The 19,652-nt window shown below is 46.6% G+C and overlaps 1 protein-coding gene across 10 annotated transcripts in view; it reads right to left on the bottom strand.

Annotated features, from left to right (window-relative positions):
• Window positions 1-19,652, bottom strand: part of Ccl25 (C-C motif chemokine ligand 25) — a 60,451-nt gene that overhangs the window by 17,158 nt on the left and 23,641 nt on the right. For 5 of the 10 annotated variants that reach the window (XM_052754706.1, XM_052754705.1, XM_052754703.1 and 2 more), the window contains 5 exons: window positions 13,840-13,962; window positions 9,378-9,495; window positions 9,164-9,285; window positions 5,475-5,571; window positions 2,888-3,659 (listed from right to left, as the gene is read on the bottom strand). In XM_052754706.1, coding sequence (XP_052610666.1) covers window positions 3,626-3,659; window positions 5,475-5,571; window positions 9,164-9,285; window positions 9,378-9,495; window positions 13,840-13,912 — 444 coding nt within the window. In that variant the 5' untranslated portion in view covers window positions 13,913-13,962 and the 3' untranslated portion in view covers window positions 2,888-3,625. Of the gene's footprint in view, window positions 1-2,887; window positions 3,660-5,474; window positions 5,572-9,163; window positions 9,286-9,377; window positions 9,496-13,839; window positions 13,963-14,074; window positions 14,125-19,652 lie in introns of those variants that run through there. The other 5 variants (XM_052754697.1, XM_052754696.1, XM_052754701.1 and 2 more) reach the window with 4 other exon arrangements.

Genomic DNA, 19,652 nt, shown 5'->3' with positions numbered 1-19,652 from the left:
GAGGAGGAGGAGAAGAGGAAGAAGAACAAGGGAAGGGGAAGAAGGAGAAGAGGAGGAGGAGGAGGAGGAGGAGGAGGAGAGGAAGAAGCCACAATGCACTGTGGATGCGACTGTAATCCTGGCACTGAGGAGGCAGCAGTTAAGTGGCCAGCCTAACCTAACTGGTGATCCCTCGGCCAAATGAGAGACCCCATCTCAATAAAAGCCAAGAGTAGCTGGTGAGGTGGCTCAGGGAGAAGGCACTTACCTGCCATCAAGCTTGAGGGCCTGAGTTTGAGCTCCGGACCTTCATGGTGAAAGGAGAGAACTGACTCCTTCAAGTTGCCCTCTGACCTCTACACATGTGCTGTGGCACACACACTTTAAAATGTATTCTTTTTTTTTTTTTTTTTTTTTTTGAGACTCACTATGTTGCCATGGAAGGGCTGGAACTTACTGTGTAGACCAGACTGACCTTAAACTCATAGAGATCTGCCTGCCTCTGCCCTCTGAGTCCTGGGATTAAAGGCCTATGCCAAGATTCCCAGCCATATTTTTTTTAATTCTTTGTTTTTCTTGATAACAAAGAAACTCAGAAAATACAAATTTAAAAAAGGAAAAGGAGAAGAGGATGTTGAGAGGGATGGTTGAGAGGATAGGTCTTGAAGAAGTTAAAGGAAAGAGTTGGTGGTGAATGTGATCAAAATACATTGTATGTTTGTATGGAATTCTTAAAGAATTAATAAAAACATGATGTGGGTTTTTTTAATTTTTTAAAAAGGAACAAAAAAACCAAGGCAGATAGTGTCCTGAAGAGAAACACCCATGGTCTGCACCCACATACACAAGCATGCACACATGTACACATATACACCTACACACACACACACACACACACACACACACACACACACACACACACACACACGCAAACCCAACCTACCCACCCACCCTCCAAAACAAAACAAAACAACAAAACCAAAACTGTATAGTTAAAGAAGAGTTTGAACTCCTGATCCTCCTGCTTCCACTCCCTCAGTGCTGGATGATGGTCCAGCGCTACTACCACACCCGGTTTATGCAGGAATGAGGGGAAAACCAAGACTTCATCAATGCTGGACGACAGCTCTACTAAGCCAGTCACATCCCTGGCCCCTGTGCAACTGCTATTCTAATAGTTGGTCCTCGGCCCCAAATCCTGACACAGAGCTCCAAAGACGTCCGGATTTCCTGCATGGCTCTGAATTTCCTGAGTGTGTCAAGGGCTGGTCACAAGGAAAAGTGAGCCATTGATTAGATTTCTGTTCCACCCCTCAAGCTCCAAACAAGAGAAGGCTTGAAAGTGAAGTTAATAATCAATCATGCTGTGTGGAAACACCTCCATAAAAATATTGAACTGTGAGGTTCAAAGAGTTTCCAGATTGGCAAACACATCCATGTGCCAGGAAAGTGGTGCATCCCTGTTGTGTGACACTTTTCCTGGGGAGATGTGAACCCCAGATTTGCTACAGATTCAGTAACGCCACCACCAGAGTCCAGCTTGACAAACCAATAGATTTACCGGGTTTCCTCACAGCGCTTTGAGTCTCCTCTCCTCGGCAGTACTTACTGCAGGGAGGGGCACTGTCCTCTGGTAGGTTTCAGGGACGCTGATGCTTGTGAGTCATTGACTTTCTGAATCTTAAGGAGCCTCCCTCTAGGAAGAGTATGGAGGTTAGAGGACAAATTCAGGTATCAACCCTCGCCTCACTCCTTGCTTGAAACAGGGTCTCTTGCTCACTGCTGCTTACAGCCGTAGCTGGTCTTCCAGGGTTTCCTGTCTCCCGGTCTTACTATGGGAGCTCTGGGATTACAGACACACACTGTCACACCCAGATTACCTGGTTCTCTGAGATTACAGACACACACTGTTACACCCATCTTACCTGGTTCTCTGGGATTACAGACACACACTGTCACACCCAGATTACCTGGTTCTCTGGGATTACAGACACACACTATCACACCCAGTTTACTTGGTTCTCTGGGATTACAGATACACACTATCACACCCAGCTTACTTGGTTCTCTGGGATTGCAGACACACACTGTCACACCCAGCTTACTTGATTCTCAGGGATTGCAGACACACACTATCACACCCAGTTTACTTGGTTCTCTGGGATTACAGACACACACTGTCACACCCAGCTTACTTGGTTCTCAGGGATTGCAGACACACACTATCACACCCAGCTTACTTGGTCCTGGGGATCTGAACTCAGACCCCAGACTTGCAAAGCAAGCTCTTTCCCCCTGAGCCATCTCCTCAGTCCTGTTTTTGTTTAGTTTTCATTTCTTTGTTTATATTTTGAGACAGGGCCTTGCTATGTGTCCCAGGCTAGCCTCAAACTTGTACTGCAGCCCAGGCTGGCCTCAAGCTTATGATTATCCTGCCTTAGACTCTGTGGTAGTTTCAATGTAATTGGCCCCCATAAGCTCATAGGGAGTGGCACTATTAGGAGGTGTGGCCTTGTTGGAGGAAGTGTGTCCCTGTGGGAGTGGGCTTTGAGTTCTCATATATGCTCAAGCTACACCTAGTAAGACAGTTCACTGCCTGTTGCCTTCGGGATCAAGATGTAGCTCCTTCGTTCTCAGCTCCTTCTCCAGTACCATGTCTGCCTGCATGCTGCCACGTCCTGCCATGATGATAATGGACTAAACCTCTGAACTGTAAGCCACCCCAATTAAATGGTTTTCTTTAGAAGAGTTGCCATGGTCATTGTGTCTCTTCACTGCAATAGAAACCCCAACTAAGACTCCTTCAGCAACACCAATCCTACATCATTTACAACATTCTAAAGAATAACCAAGAAATATAAGAAAAGTACTTCCCTTAGTCCTAGGAGCTAATGATCTAGCAAAAGTGGCTGAATAAAAAGAGGGGGTCACAGGAACCCTAATTTATTGCAGGTAAATCCAAAGTACAGGCACTAACATCCTGAGAGCATACTACATACCAGACAACACTGTGGGTAATTAGGTTGTTGTTGTTGTTGAGACAGGGTTTCTCTGTTTCCCTGCCTTTCCTGGAACTAGATTTGTAGACCAGGCTGGCCTCGAACCCACTGAGATCTGCCTGCCCCTGCCTCCTGAGTGCTGAGATTAAGGTCATGCACCACCACTGCTCAAGTAATTCATTTTTAATGGCTTTTAAATTTTTTAATTTTTTGTTCTTTGACCATTTCACATATGTGTGCATTTTGACCATTTTCACACACACACCATCATCCTGTTGTAGTCCTCTCTCTCCCACTGAAGCCTTCTTCCTAACAAGCCCTGCCCTACTTTCATACCTTTCTTTTGTGTGACTCCCTGCATGTAATTAGGGTTGCTTGCATGAGCATGGGTGGGGGATTATATACTGGACTCTGGCAACACTTCTGGGGAAAAAGACTCCCTTTCCCCAGCAATCATTAACAGCCAATAGCTCCTTGATGAGGGATGGGGCCCTGGGAGTCCCTCACTCGCCCATGCTCCAACACTGCTGAGTCCAGTCAAGTACAGGTAACTGTGCCTTCTGTGAGTTCAGTGGCCATGTCATGTCCAGAAGACAGCACTTCAGGGGACTCCTCCCATCGTCCGGCTGGTGCTCACTCTGAATAACTTAATTGTTGATCTTTCTGGTCATCATCACCATCCTGTAAAATAGACAGTGTTAGTATTGTCCCCCATCTACAGATGGGAAAACTGAGACTCATATGGCTGTGTCCTTAACCTGTGGAACCAGATGTGATCTGCACGTAGACATGTCAGAACCGAATTGAATTAAATTACAGGACATCTGGTATCTGCTTGATTCATGAGGAATTTCCTCTTTCAGATCTGGCATCAGATGTGTTGTGTTGAGGACTAGTGAGATGGTTCAGCAAGCAAAATTGCTTGCCATGAAGCCCGATGACCAGAGGTTGGTCCCTGGACCCACGTGGTGGGAAGAGAGAAGCACCTCCAAGCAGTTGTCTCTGACCTCCACTTGCTCACAGTGGCGTGCACTCATACACATCCAAGCACACATGTGTGCAGGCTCACACACATGGTATTTGTTCTGTGTGTTACACTGAAGCCAAGCATGATGGCACATGCCTATAACTCTGGGTATTTTAGAGGCTGAGGTAGAAGGAGCTAAAGATCCAGCCTCAGCTACAGCTTGAATTCAAGGCTAAAATGGGCAACTTAGTGAGACCTTGCCTCAAAATACAAATTATAAAAAGGATGGGGGTAGTGCTTACTAGCCTAATATGCACAAGGTCTTGGGTTCAAGCCCTAATGTTGCAGAAAGAAAGAGGGGATAGGAGAAAGGAAGGAAGGAAGGAAGGAAGGAAGGAAGGAAGGAAGGAAGGAAGGAAGGAAGGAAGGGAGGAAGGGAGGAAGGAAGGACGGACTTCTGTATGGCACTGGAGAGATGGCTCAGCAATTAAAAGTGTGTACTGTTCTTACAAAGGACCACCCTGGTGTTCCATGCTCCAGCACTGCATAAACCAGCATGGTAGCACATGCCTGTGACCATAGCACTTGGGTGGTGAAGGCAGCAGAATCAGAAGTTCAGGGGCATCCTTGGCTACATAGGGAGTCTTAGGCCAGCCTGAGATACATGAGACCTGCTTGGGGAGAAACCATAAAACAGAAAGGAGTGAAGAAGGAAGGCAGGAAGGAAAAAGAAGAAAGAGAGGAGAGAGAGAGGAGCAAGATGGTCACCAAGGCTGACAACCTGAGTTCCATCAGAAACCCACACTGTAGAAAGTGAGGACTCCTGCAAATTGTCCTATGGCCGCCAGCTGGAAACATGGCTTGTGTAAGCACCCCCGCCTCCCCTACACACAATGACACACACACATACACAATGACACACACGACATACAATGACACACACACAGTGACACACACACACAATGATACACACACAGTGACACACACACAATGACACACACAGTGACACACACACACAATGACACACACAGTGACACACACACACAATGACTCAATCAATGTAAACTTTTTTTTGTTTTGTTTTGTTTTTTGGTTTTTCGAGACAGGGTTTCTCTGTGTAGCTTTGCGCCTTTCCTAGAACTCACTTGGTAGCCCAGGCTGGCCTCGAACTCACAGAGATCTGCCTGGCTCTGCCTCCCCGAGTGCTGGGATTAAAGGCGTGCGCCACCACCGCCCAGACTATGTAAACATTTTTTAAGAGAAGAAGGAAAAAGAAAGAGAAGGGGAGAGAGGGAAGGGATGGGAAGTAGGGAATGTGAGTGGTGTGAGAAGACACAACACACTCTTGGCCCACGTCGCTGGTGTTTCACATCAGCCTTTACCGATGCCCCCTAAACTGGATTAAAGGTGTCAACAGCCACCTAGGACCCTTGCACATGAATCTCAGGGTGTAACCACACAGCTCCTGGGGGTAACCCCTGTCAGCAAATTGATGGAGGGAGGAAGGTCACATGACCAAGAGTCCTTACCTAGACCGGCCTAGGGTGGCGTTCCTCATGCTAGTGCTGCTGGGGTTCCTCACCTTAGACTTCATATGATTTAACTTCCTCCTCTCAGTATGAGAGCCTTTTGGAAAACAGGGAGAGAAACAGGTAAGTGTTCCAACAGGGGCTGGAGAGAGGTTCCAGTGTTAAGAGCACTTGCTGCTCTTCCAGAGGACTGGGGTTGAATTCCTAGCACCCACATGATGACTCACAACCATCTACAACTGCAGTCGCAGGAGGCCTGACACCAGGCCCACTTTTTGTGCACATACATAAAAGCAAACACTCATATACAAAATTAAAATAAATGGATTCTATTTTATTTGTTTATTTTGTTTTTTTTTTCAAGACAGGCTTTCTCAGTGCAGTTCTGGTTGGCCTGGAACTTGCTCTGTAGACCAGGCTGGCCTCAAACTCACAATGATCTTCCTGTCTCTGCCTCCTGAGTGCTGGGATTAAAGGCATGTGCCACCACTGCCCTACTTGAATTAAGTCAATCTTAAAATGGCAAATGTTTTGTTTTTTCTCATTTGTGGTTCCTACATTTTATATAGTCTAATAAAATCATGTCTATATCCATTAAAGTAGAAATGAAGTGAAACTCTCCAGGGATAATGGGATAAATGGGAGGAGATGATGTTAGAAAAAGGTAGCCAGGCAGTGCTGGTGCTGGTGCATGTCTTTAATTCCAGCACTCGGGTGGCAGAGGCTGATGGAGCTCTGAGTTCGAGGCCAGCCTGGTCTACAGAGTGAGTTCCAGGACAGCCAGAGCTACACAGGGAAACATTGTCCCAAAAAACAGAAAAGAAAAGTAGTACAGAGCAGTGCGAGACAGGGGTTCAATATACAATATATATGATGAAAGTTTTTTTCATTTTTCCCATTTTGTATCTATTTGTTATGTGTAGGGTAAAAAGGGCCAAGAAAAGAACATCCTGACCCTGACTTGACCCTCAAGCCTGAGACAGGGCCAAGAAAAAGAATTCCACCAATCCTTGAGCTTGTCCCAAGATCAGACCACAAAATTCCCACCAATCCCAGGCCATACTGGAAAGCCGCCCCCTCCCCACAAAGAAAAACCTATATATCCCTGTCTCCTACCCAGTTCCTGCTGCTTCTTGACCAAGCAGAGGCAGCCACCCTCCCTCCTGTGTCTTTCCAAATAAATCTTTTGTGTGAGGTTTGTTGAGCCGTATGACTTTGAGGTATTTCTTGGCTCCCAACTGTCAGGATACCTTTCTCCTCTGAGTTGTAACATTTTACAGTGTGCATGTATGTTCATGCATTTTTTTCCTCATGTAGGTGCGCATGCACATGTGTGCCTATGCATGTGGAGGCTCTCAGTTGTCAGAAATTAAGCTCCGTTGCTCTTTGATCCTATTTATTAAGGTAGGGTCTCTCAATCAAACCCAGAGCTGCCAGCTTGTTAGGTGGGTCCCATGTCTCCATGTTCTGAGGCTGGAATTACAGGAAGACCACCACACCCACTCAACATTTACATGGATTCCAACATTTACATGGATTCCTGGGGATCCAAACTCCAGTCCTCACAGCTGTATCATCAGCACTTTAACAGGTGAGCGATCTCCCTAGATCTCCCTGAAAACAAACCTAATTCATTAATTAAAACAAGGATGTACCGGAGAGACGCTCAGTGGGGTAAAGTGCTTGTCATACAAGCCTGAGGACCTGAGTTCCGTCCCGAGCACCCATGTAGGAATCCAGGTGTGGTAGGTATATACTTATAATCCCAGCACTGATGAGGCAAAAATCTCTGGAGCGCTGCCCAACCAGCCTAGCCTAAGAAGCAAGCCCCAGATCCAGTAGGAGACCTGGTCTCAAAAGACAGGGTGGAGTCAGGCATGGTGGCACACACCTTTAACTCCAGCACTTGGGAGACAGAAACACAGAGGCGGGCAGCTCTCTGTGGGTTCAAAGCCAACGTGTTCTACATAGTGGGTGCCAGGACAGCCCAGGGCTACATAAAGAGACCCTGTCTCAAAAAAAAAAAAAAAAAAAAAAAAAAAAAAAAAACCAGATATAGAGGCCTGAGGAGATTGGTCAGTAGGTCAGCGTGCTTACTCTGCAACCTTGACGACCTGAGTTTGAACCTCAGGCACTGTGCAAAAATGAGGCATGTTTCACGGCACCAGCAAGCTTTCAGAGGAGGGAAGCAACCAACAGCCCTCTCCAGGCTGGTCAACCTGTGAACCACAACAACAGCCTGCATGGCATGGTCATCCAAAGCGGGCAGGAGTAACACACATACCTTGGTGGTAACCAACAGCTCTCTAATCAGACTTTAGAACTTCTCAAAAAGAGGGAAATCATGCCTGGTACTGGGAACTTAGGCAAACTGCCCAGTGAAGTCACAGATCTTGGAAGAGAACCTACAACCCCCACTTTACTACACCAGCATAATCCCTAACTACATTTTAAGTATCTGTCCTTATACCCACAGAGAGGTGCAGTTCTCACCCCTCATCAAGGAAACTTCTTGATGCAACAGATGGAGACCACTACAGAAAACTACAAATCAAAATGCAGAGTTGTGGAGCCCGGTTCCAGTGGATACATCTACAACATAACTCCTGCACCAAAGGCTCAGGAAACATTGTGGAAGAGTGAGCAGGAAGATTTTAAGAGTCAGGTTTCCAGGCAGTTTGCAACAATAGACATACTAATGTAGATGGAGCCAGATGGAGTCCAAGAGGCCTCAACCTTAGACTACTCCCATTCTGAGAGTGGGAGAAACAGTCTGCCCCATGGAAGAGCACTCAAATTGGTTATCGAATACAAAATGAAACATACACATAAGTGATATTATACAGACTGATCAGGTTATATTCATGTGTTCAGGAATTTATGTATTACATAACAATTAATGAAAAAAGAGGCCACGAATTTGAAAGAGGGCAAGAGGGGCATGCAGGAGGGCTAGGAGGGAGGAAAGTGAAAGGAGAAATTATGCAATTATTATGATCTCAAAAAATAAGGGAAAAAAATTTGTTTTTGTTTTTCGAGACAGGGTTTCTTTATGTAGCCTCGACTATCCCAGAACTAGCTCTGTAGACCAGGGTTGGCCTCGGATTCACAGAGATCCACCTGTCTCTGTCTCGTCAGTGCTGGGATTAAGGGCATGTGCAACTATCTGAACAAGAAAAAAAAACAGTTTTTTTTTTTTTTTTTTTTAACGAGGCATGGTTGTACATGCCTATAATTTTAGTTTTGGAAAATGGAGATAGGCACAGTCTAAGAGCCCACAGGCCAGTGCCAGTCATCCTAGTCAAAATGGCAAGCTTCCAGTTTAGTGAGTGACCCTTTTTCAAGACAGTAAAGACAAGAGAGCAATAAAAGGTTCGACCACCACATGCACAACTGTATACTCATGCATGCAGCACACACACAGAGAAAATAAAATGGAATGGCTAGAGATGCTTCTTAGTGGTAGAACACTTGTGTAGCATATCCAATAGCCTGGATTCAGTGCACAGTACTGAAGGGAAGAAAGGGGAGAGCTCTTGGGGGAGGACACCTGAGGTTGACGCAATTGATTAGCTATTCATTCCATCTCTGACTCACTAGCAACTCACTCTTTGAAGAGGGTTAGCTAGCAGCATGTTAGCATGCTGAGCTGTTTCCCTCCCCGAGCTGTTGGCTGGGGTCTTACCTACCTGAGGTGGTCTTCTGGGGGTTGTCAACTGGCTTGTTCTTAGCATTCAAGATCTCCATCGCCCTCTTCACATCCTTGTTCTCTGGGTTCATACACACCTTGCCTTTCTGGCGGAAGTGGAATCTACAGAGGGTGGAAAGGTGGATGCCAGGTTAGGGCTGGAGGATCTAAGGTGTTCATGACTCTCACCCAGCAACACGAAAGGTTCTGCTCACATCACAGCACGTAGGTTGCAGCTTCCACTCACTTCCTGCACGCGATAATGCCTAGCGTGCTGGAGAATATTCCATTTGATCCTGGATTGGTAACCCAGGCAGCAGTCTTCAAAGGCACCTACAGAGGCAAGTGAGATGGCTCAGTGGGTAAAGGTGCTTGCCACCTAAGTTCAGTCCCCAGAATCCACATGGAGAGAGTCACAAATTATCATCCCCTGACCTCCACAAACATGTAGCACATGTGTGTGTGTGTGTGCACGTGCGTGCGTGCGTGTGTGTGTGTGTGTGTGTGTGTGTGTGTGTGTGTGTGTGTGTGTATGACTGGGTCATAGGCCCTAAATGAGAACTTAATACTATTATTCTAAAAAGTAGACATAGTAATAAACTGTCCTTTACGTTCTTATCCATATACTCATAAGTTATTACCCTCATCAGTGAACTTTTGTTGTTGGTTGTTTTTGCTTTTTGGGGGGGCCCGCCACCCAGTTCCCAAATAAATCATACATGGAGGCTTATTCTTAATTATAAATACCCACCCTTAGCTTGACTTGTTTTTAGCCAGATTTTCTTAACTTTAAATTATCCTGTCTACCTTTTACCTCTGGGCTCTTTCCTTTTCTTACTTCTGTAATCTTACTTTCACTCTTACTCCGTGGTTTGCTCTGTAGCTGGGTGGCTGGCCCCTGATATCCTCTTCCTTCTTTTCTCTTGCTCTTTCTTTTTGCTCCTCCAAGATTTCTCCTTCTATTTATTCTCTCTGCCTGCCAGCCTCACCTATCCTTTCTCCCTTGCTATTGACCTTTCAGCGCTATATTAGAGTATAGAAAGGCCAAGTAACACAGCTTCACAGAGTTAAACAAATGCAACATAAAAGAATGCAGCACATCTTTGCATCATTAAACAAATGTTCCAGAGCATAAACAAATGTAACACATCTTAAAGTAATATTCCACAACGGCTTCTTTTTATATTAGATGACAATTATCCCAAAGACCCACAACAGATTAACATTCAGGGTAAGGGCCCATGGAATTTCCAACTATAAATGAGACATCTATATCATACTTCCTTCCCACAAGGTTCAGGGATTATCTCAGAAGAGGGGGCAGAAAAATTGCAAGACTCAGAGGAAGACATCTTCAAAGAAAGAGTATTTGCTGGACATGATGAGGCCATTGCACACATCAATTATAGGAGCTGTGATGCGTGCACAGACCCACACAAGATCAAGGCAGCCAGAATCTCAGCATGGGTGGGTGGAGGGGACTCATCAAGTCTTACCCCTATCTGACAAGCTATTGGAAATTGATGGTTGCTAGGAGAGGCTTGGTTTTCTTCAGGGACATGGTCCCAGAAAGATTACCCCTGCTCTAATATATGATCCTTCAGCCATACACATACAGGCAGCATTCAGTGGACTAAGTGGGTTTAAAAACAGAGCACATTAAGTCAGGTGGGGAAGTGGTAGGGGGATAGGGGTGATAGAGAAGGAAAGGGAATAAGGAATAGATTTGATCAAAACATATTGCATATATGAAATACTCAAAAATAAAAAAAAATCACAAAAAGGTACCTGCAACTAGATGACTCAGCCACATCCATGATTCCAGGGGCACATTACTGGCAGGGACAATCAAAGATGTGAGCATGGTGCACACACACACACACACACACACACACACACACACACACACACACACCACCTTCTAGATACAGAGGTCAACAGGCTACCTGGGAGATAAGGAAGCTTCCTGGCTTGCTCTCAGCTCTTGATATAAGGATGCTGGCAGGAATTGTAGAGTGCAGGTAGGCAAAGAAACATCCCAGGGGCCTTTCTGTTTCTGCTCTGAGGTAGAGGACAGGTGCGCACTTGCAGACATTGAGGCACATGCACATCTGTAAGCCCTGCAGTCCAGATGCTGGTGCAGAAGGTCATGAGTTTGAAACCAGTCTGAGCCACTGAGACCCTGTCTCACGGCACCACCTAAATTTTGACTAGAACTATAACTCAGTTGGTAAAGTGTTTACCTAACTTGTATGAGCCCCTGGGTTGGATCCCCAGAACTACATAAACCAGGTGTGGTAGTATATGCCTGGAATCCTAGCACCTGGGAAATGGAGGCAGGTAGATCAGAATTTCAAAGTCAGCTAGGTAGCAAGTTAGAGACCAGCTTGAGATATATGAGACCCTATCTTTTGTTTGGTTTGGTTTGTTTTTTGTTTTGTTTTGTTTTGTTTTGAGATAGGGTTTCTCTGTAGCTTTGGAGCCTGACCTGGAGACCTGGAACTCACTCTGTAGCCCAGGTTGGCTTCGAACTCACAGAGATCCGCCTTTCTCTGCCTCCCAAGTGCTGGGATTAAAGGTGTGTGCCGCCACCACCGGGTGAGATCCTATCTTAATTTTTAAAATGAAAAATTAGCTAGGTGTGGTGGCATACAACTTTAATCCCAAATTCAGTAGGCAAGAGGCAAGCAGATTGCTGAGTTTGAGGCTATCCTGCTCTACAGAGTGAGATCTAGGACAGCCAGGGCTACATAGGGAAACCTCATCTCCAAAAAAATTTTTTTAATGAAAAAAAATTAAAGGCCAAGTATGGTGGCACATGCCTTTAATCCCAGCACTCAGAAGGCAGAGGCAGAAGGATTTCTAAGAGTCTGAAGACAGCCTGGTCTACACAGTAAGGTATATATACATAGTGGGACCTTTTCTTAAAAAAAAATAAAAAAAAAAAAACAAAGAAACACACACACACACACACACACACACACACACACACACACACACACACACACACACACCTGGGGCCAGAGAGGCAAAGGCACTTGCCACCAAGTTCTAATAGCCTGAGTTTGATCCTGAGGATCCACATAGTGAAGGAGAGAACCAACTCCTGTGAGTTGTCCTGTTGTCTCTACATAAAGTAAGTAAATAAATGGATATATGTAACTAGGATAAATAAACAAACAGACAGATTACTCAACTTTTCTGAAGATCTCAGCTATGGTCTGGCCTGTCCGTACATGATACCAGGTTAAATTCCTTTTCTTCTCTCTACCCATCTTAAGATATTAATAACTGCTAACCTGACCATTCTTTGTTAGTTCCCCTGCTGGCCGAACAAAAGCTTAAAAGAGTTCTCCTAGGTACCAAATATCTAGACAATACTGACATAAATTGGACCTAGTGTCTCAGGGGAGTTTCAACCTGGTAGAGGAGACAGAGAAGTTTTCTACACAAAAAGAGTATGTGCAGGAGCTCGGAGGAGTGCCCAAGGAGAAGGAGATGATTCTAGAAAGTTCTGGGAAATAGAAAAGTAAATGAATAAACAAAAAAGGCTTGATAATACAGTGGGTTCCTCAATCTAGCCAAGCTTCAAGGTTATCTGTGAGCCCTATCTGCCAAATCTTGCCTCTGGAATCAAATCTGAGTTCAAGTAGAAACCAGCACAGTGGTTCAGGGAGAGAACTCATTCTCCTTACCATTCCTCTACTTTGGTTCTTGAGGACAAGGGGCAGTGGTGTTAGATAAGAACTGGGGCTCCGGGGATCCTTGGCAGGTGTTTTCAAACACTGGGGGCCACTTTTCTCCCAGGATCAAAGGGCAGAGGCTGGGCCTGGCTCTGATAGCAGACTGTAGAAAGAAAGCCAAGCCTCCCTCCTGAACATAAAGTAGACTCTGCTGGAAGCTTGAACCTGTAGGACATAGTAGAGGAGCAGGCAGGGCAGGGGGTAGGATCTTGGGTCCTCAACCTGGCCTGGGACCTTGTTTTGACACCTGCTGAGACCCCATGTTTCCTCAGAGATGAAGCACCGAGTGGCAAGACTCTGTAGAGATGCTCTGTGCTTGAGACTTGGCCTTGAGTGACTGAATCCTCAAGTACCTGCTTTCCAGTAGGGTGAAGAAGATCCAGAAACGGTTCCCTGACCGTGACCTGGGAGTAAGTATTTTTCACTGGATTCTTAAATTTTTCATTCCTGCTTGGCAGATGAGGAAACTGAGTCTCACAAAAGACAACGTTAGGCCCTTAGCTAGACTACACAGGGAGGAAAGGCAGGGAATCCACTTTGGAAGACACCCAGGGCTCAGAGCTCAACCTCACATCCCTAGCTAGGCAGAGGAAAGGCATCAAAATGCACTCCTGGCTCTAAGTGCATTTTCCCCCAATTGGAAGCCACCTTCTGCTTCCTGCAGCTCCCAAGCCTCTTGAATCTTGCAAAGGAAGCACACCAGCATGGAGGTGAGGGGTCCTGGAATAGGTAGCTGGGGACCCTTCATTTCTAACCATCCAGCCCCAGTAGTACCAGGAATTCTTGCTTTGCCCAACCTCTCAAGAGCCACTGAAGAACTCAAAGGATACAGAATCAGTGGAGAGTTCAACAAGTAGGGGGCGAGGAGCCCAAGTGAGCCGAGAAAGCGACATCTGGAAAGCTGGAGCAAGGAAAGAGTGGCTACGGGCAGTACCTTGGACATGGTCAACAGGCACCCAGGTCCAAACAAAGCAGGCGACCAGGCAGGCAAAGAGCCACAGTTTCATGGTGCAGGCCAGATCTCCTCTCCGGGTACCTGAAGGTTTAATGGGGCCACCTATGGAAGTGGGAGGGAAGGATAAAGACACCAGTGTCTCAAGCAAGGCCCTGGAACTCTCTGAAAGAGAGGCAGGTGACAAAGGACCCACTCTAGTCAGAGGAGAACTCACCAGTGCCGGTGTGGTCCTGAGAGCCGGTGCTTGCTTATAGGGTGTACTGCCTGTGGGATCAATAGGTTGGCTTCACCCTTATAGTCAGAGCCCCGCCCTGCAATGACTTGCCCTCTCTCTTCTCTCCCTCCCTCCTTTGCTCCTCCCCTCCCCCCTCTCTGTGAGACTTCTGCTGGGCTTCTACTTCCCACAGACAGACCAAGCTCTCCTTTGCATCTGTCTCTCCAGGTTACTTGCATCATGAGCCTTGAAGTTGCCTCCACTTTACCCAGGCCTCTCAACCCGCATCTTCTACTACTACCTTATTATATGGGGTCCAACACTGTCCCCAGCCCTCTCCCTTAACAGTTTTTATCCCCAGCCTCTCATGGATATTCTTATAATTAGCTGGCTTTTAAATTGTTTTATTACTTTTAACTTTTTTTTACTATTTTGTGCATGGTTGGAGGCACACACATGCACCATGGCATACCCATGGGGTCAGAGGACACACTCTGTTATCTCCTTCCACCAAGTGGGTCCTGGGAATGGAACTCAGGTCATCGGGCTTGGCAGCAGGTGCTTTTACCCACTGAATCAAGGAGCCATCTTGCCTTTTTCTTGCTCTGTTCTAACCTTAGACACTCGCTCCAACATGAATACATACATACAGCAAAGCAGAGCTGAGGCCTGTGGGAGAGAACTTAGTGTTACTCCCTCTAAAGCCTGGTCACCTGATGGTGCATTTTCCAGTTCATCCATTTTCCTGAAATTTCATAATTTCATTTTCAATGGCTGAATAAAATTATAGCTGATGGTGCACTTTTTAAATTTTATTTATCTGGGGGCTGGGGTTAGGAGAACCACAGTGAGGAAGGGTGTGGAGATTTGGGGACAACTTGGAGAGTCAGTGGGACCCAGGAATCAAATTAAGGTCATCAGGCTTAGTGGCAGGCACCTTCAGTCATCTTACTGTCAGGAAAGGTCCATTTCCGATGGGGCAGTAAGCGACACGTGAATTTCCCCCAATGTTATATTGGGAATCATCCCAACAAAACTGTTTTTAACAACCACAGCAATGAAAGAAAGCAATGCTCTGGTTTGGAATGTGAAGCCAGGATCCAAGTAACGTCATCTCCTGTCTGCAGGAAGCAAAACAAGATTCACCAAGAAAGCATTTCTTCTTCCCTTTGGTTAATTTGACCCACGGGGGATAGGGGTTTCAGTAGATCAGGCAGGTGCGGGGAGGGGAGGGAAGCCCTCCACAGGACCTTACAACTTATTGCTTTTAACTTTTTAGCTCCCTCATTCGAGGCGGGCTATCCCAGTCCTTTCTCTGGCTATTTCTCACACTCTGAACCTCCTATTTCTCCAGCTCTACTTAGTCCTACTCAGTCGGGGCCTCCTCCCCGCGCCCGGGAGCAGTGGGGGCGGTGCTGGCCAAGCGCAGGTAAGTGAGGCTTAAGGTCTGGCTGGATGAATAGAGCTCAGAGCTCCAGGCATCCAAGGCGAGGCAGAAAGCTGGGTCTAGATCTGGAGAATGGAACCAGGAGATGAGTTTTGAGGAATGGTACTTGAGGCTGAGACTTGCTGGTGGAGATATGAGTGGGTTTGGTGGATAAAATTTACAGCCGGTGTATAACAACAGATTAAGTACTGAATATAAGAGCTTGTGGCCTAAGGTGGGGCCTTCTGGGTGAGGCTTATATCGGAGTGCAAATTCAGCCACAGCATTCGCTGGGGGAGGAACCCAGCAGTCTTTTTGTAGAGGGGGTACAAGCCCCATCCTTAGCCCCCAGACCCACAAGCTTCTCAGGTTCCTCAGCGCCTCTGGATGAGGGTGGGTGAGGCTGGGTTGGGACGCTGCTCCGCGTGGCTGCCGGCTTGGAGACGCAGCGTGGCAAGCTAGCCGGCCGGCTATGGTCCATTGCTTCCCAATACCTGCTGAGGCCAAGTCTCAGGGGCACTTCTTGGAATGTGTACCCACTTTCCCAACTTAAGGATCAGGGCTTGTCCCGCCAGCAGCCTTCATGGGGAAGGGGAGAGGGAGTCTAAGCGAGTAGCTTTGTACAGTCACATGAGCCTGCTCAAGGTGCAGGTGCAGGTGTGTGGGCAGGAGACAGGATGTTCAAGGGTTACAAGGCCATGAATCAAAGACAAAGTTCTAGGTTGGAGACGTAGAATCGGTAGAGTGCTGGCCTAGGATGCATGAAAATCGAGGTTCTAATGCTACCACCACATAAAATTGGAGGTGCACATCTGTAATCTCAGCTCTTGGAGACAGGTGCAGAAAAATCAGAAGTTCAAGGCCAGCCTGGGATATATGAGTCTCCCCCAACCCCCACCACCACCCCTCACACACACTGCATGAGTTTGGTACCTGGGTGGCTGAGACATCCAAATTCAAGGTCTACCTGGACTGCAGAGTTCAGAGTTTAAGAGTAACTTAGTGAGGATCTGCCTTAGTAAAAAGAGGGCTGTGGTAGAGTGTTTGTCTAATATATAACCCTGTACCACTCGGGGAGGATTCAGAAATGCTACAAATCCTGGCACTGGAGAGGCCAAGGTAGGAAGATAATAAATTTGAGACCAACCTTTGCTGTACAGTGAGATTCTCCACTCAACAGAACAACAAAAATACTGTTCATGAAATGAGTAGTCCTGCCGGGCGGTGGTGGCGCACACCTTTAATCCCAGCACTCGGGAGGCAGAGATAGGTGGATCTCTGTGAGTTCGAGGCCAGCCTGGTCAACAGAGTGAGATCTAGGACAGCACCAAAACTACACAGAGAAAACCAAAAAACTCAAAAAAAAAAAAAAAAGTGCTGGGAGTGTAGGCACGCACCATGCTTATTTTATAAGGTGCTGGGGCTAGAACCCAGAACTTGGTTAATAGCAAGCCCCATTTTTTAGTATGTTTGGGTTTTTAATTTATTTTTAAATTAGCATGCAGAGTACTAGGTATTGTTATGGTGTTTTCAAACTTTAAAATATTTGATTACATCATTGTACTATGTATATGTGTGGGCACGTGTAAGACAGAGGACAACCCTGTGGAGTTGGTTCTCTCATACCATCATGTGAGTCTTAAAGATTGAACTCAGGTCATCAGTCTTGGCAGCAAACATTTTACCCACTTCACCACTCCTTTTTACTTTATTTTTAAACTTATTTTATGTGTGCGTGTTTTGCCTGCAAATAACTGCTGTCCCAGTTGTGCTCATTAGCTTTGTCAACTTGACACGACCTAGAATCCCCTGGGAAGAGAGTCTCAGTGAGCGGTTGCCTGGATCAGGTTGGCCTGTGGGAAAGGTCTGTCTGGGATCATCCTCTCTGACTTAATTGATGTGGGAAGATCTAGCCTGAAAGTGGACATCAACCTTACGTGGTTCGGGGCCCTGGACTGTATGAGAATGGAGAGTAAAATGAGCACTGCCCTTGACTGTGAATACAACTGCTTGCCTCAACTTCCTGCCGCCTTGACCTCTCTCAAGGGATCTAGCATGGCAAACACGGCTCTGGCAGGCCTTGCCCTTCCCCATGCTCTCTGCCTTGCTAAAAACCATCAGATTACATTCTGAAAGCTAGCCCCCAAGGTCTATTCCCTTATTTGGACATTTCCTCTGTCCCCCACTCCCCAACCCTCTCACTCTCCTACCTCCCCACCCCCCCACTTCCCAACCCTCTCACTCCCCCACTCCCCCACCCCCCCATCCCAGGCTGACCACCAAAGTCCAGCTATCAAAATATTGAAGTTCAGCAATCTAAAGCCCCCCCCTTTGGCTCACCTAATTAACGTGTCCAATCAGAATAAACACATCCTAACATGGGGGTTCCCTTTTTCCCTATGGGCCATGTCTGTCTCCTCTCTATCCAGAGGCAGTCTCTGTCCCTCCAGGACAAATATCCCTCCTCCCTCTCCCTTGTTCCCTTCCCCATCTCCCTCATCCTCTGTCTTTGTCTCTTATTCCCTGCTCTTTGTCCCTCTGGAGCAAATAAATCTCCTTTGTGTTACGAACTTGGTCTTGGGGTGCCTTGGCTGATCCTTTCACTCTCCACAGTAATGAAGTGTTATTTGGAATTGTGAGCTAAAATAAACAACCTCCTTTGTGGTAGTTTGAATGAGAATAGCCCATAGGCTCATGTATTTAAATACTTGGTCCCAATTGGTGGAACTTTTCAGGAAGGATTAGGAGGTGTGGCGTTGTTGGAGGACGTGTCACTGCGGGGTGGGCTTTAAGGTTTCAAAGACTCATGGGATTCCCAGTTAGCTCTCTCTGCCTCATGCTTATGGATGGATATACAAGCTCTCAGCTACTACTCCAGCACCATTGCCTGCTGCCATGCTCCCTGTCATGATGATCATAATTCTAGCTCTCTGGAGCTGTGAACCTAAATGAAATTTCTTTTCTAAGTTGCCTTTGTCTGGTGTATTGTCACAGCAATTGAAACACCTTTCTTCCTGAACTGTTTTTGTCAGGGTGTTTTATCAAAGAAACAGAACTAGGATGGTAGTCATTCTGAACCTTCCAGCTGTCCACTCAGCCCTGGGAGTGCTCCTGAGGAAGAGGCTGGAGACGGTGGCTAGCTTATCACCACTGTGATTCTGGGGGGTCCTTAGGACTTCTGCCTCCACTTGCTTCCTCCCCAGCCTGTGCTGGCTCATTTTGACTACTTGAAAGAGTTCTAGAATCATGTCAAGACAAACCTCTGTACTTGTCTGGGAGGGAGTTCTTAAATTAGGTTAACTGAGATGGTAAGGCCCACTGTGAGTGTGGGCAGCACAATCCCCATGGGCTGGAGTCCTGAGCCATCCTTGCTTCCCCTGTAGGGTCCCTTCCCTAACAACCTGGAGTTAGAGAGGTCTTCTTTGGCCTTGAGTGGCACTGGGGTCTCCATCTCACCCACTGTGGCAGTTTGGGAGGGATAATCCATCGGAGCAAATGCCCAGGTACAATGTATTGGCCTCCAGTCTCCTAGGATATAATAAATCCACATGACATTGCCCTTCCGTTGACCCACAGGAGAGAAGAGTGGCTGCATGTACATCTGCACAGCAAGCCTTTGTCACCTACTGAGCCCAGGCCCCATGCTCTGGAAGCCAACATAGATAAATGTTTTTCTTCAAAAAGAAAAGAGTCTAGGATGACAGAGATCATACATGTGAAGGTCCTGGGAGAGTCAGTCCTCCTGTTAGGTGCCAAACAAAGACCTGGAACTTTGCTTCCTGGTTTCACAGACTGTGGATTATGAGAGAAAGATTCATCCTTAGTTCTTCCTCCCTTCCTTCCTCTTTTTTGGTTTCATGCACCCTCCATTAATCAGGGTTCTCTAAATATATGTGTGTGTGTGTGTGTGTGTGTGTGTGTGTGTGTGTGTGTGTGTGTGTGTGTGTGTGTGTGTTCATTCTACCAGACTCTGAGGATAAGGATAAGGAATGCCCAGCTACTTATATAAAATATATGTATGGGAATTATTAGAGCAGTTTCCAGGGTAGTCCAACAATTGCTATCTCCTGACAGAAAGGCCAAGGATGTGGTAGTTGTTCAGTGCACAAGGCTCAGCAGTCGCTGTCTGGTGCTGGAGTCCTGGGGGATTCC

The sequence above is a fragment of the Peromyscus californicus genome, unplaced genomic scaffold, assembly GCF_007827085.1.
Source record: "Peromyscus californicus insignis strain IS unplaced genomic scaffold, ASM782708v3 Scaffold_2__1_contigs__length_46816999, whole genome shotgun sequence".
Lineage (NCBI taxonomy): Eukaryota > Metazoa > Chordata > Mammalia > Rodentia > Cricetidae > Peromyscus > Peromyscus californicus.
Note: the sequence above shows the minus strand (reverse complement) of the source record. Positions and strands in the feature narration are given on the sequence as shown.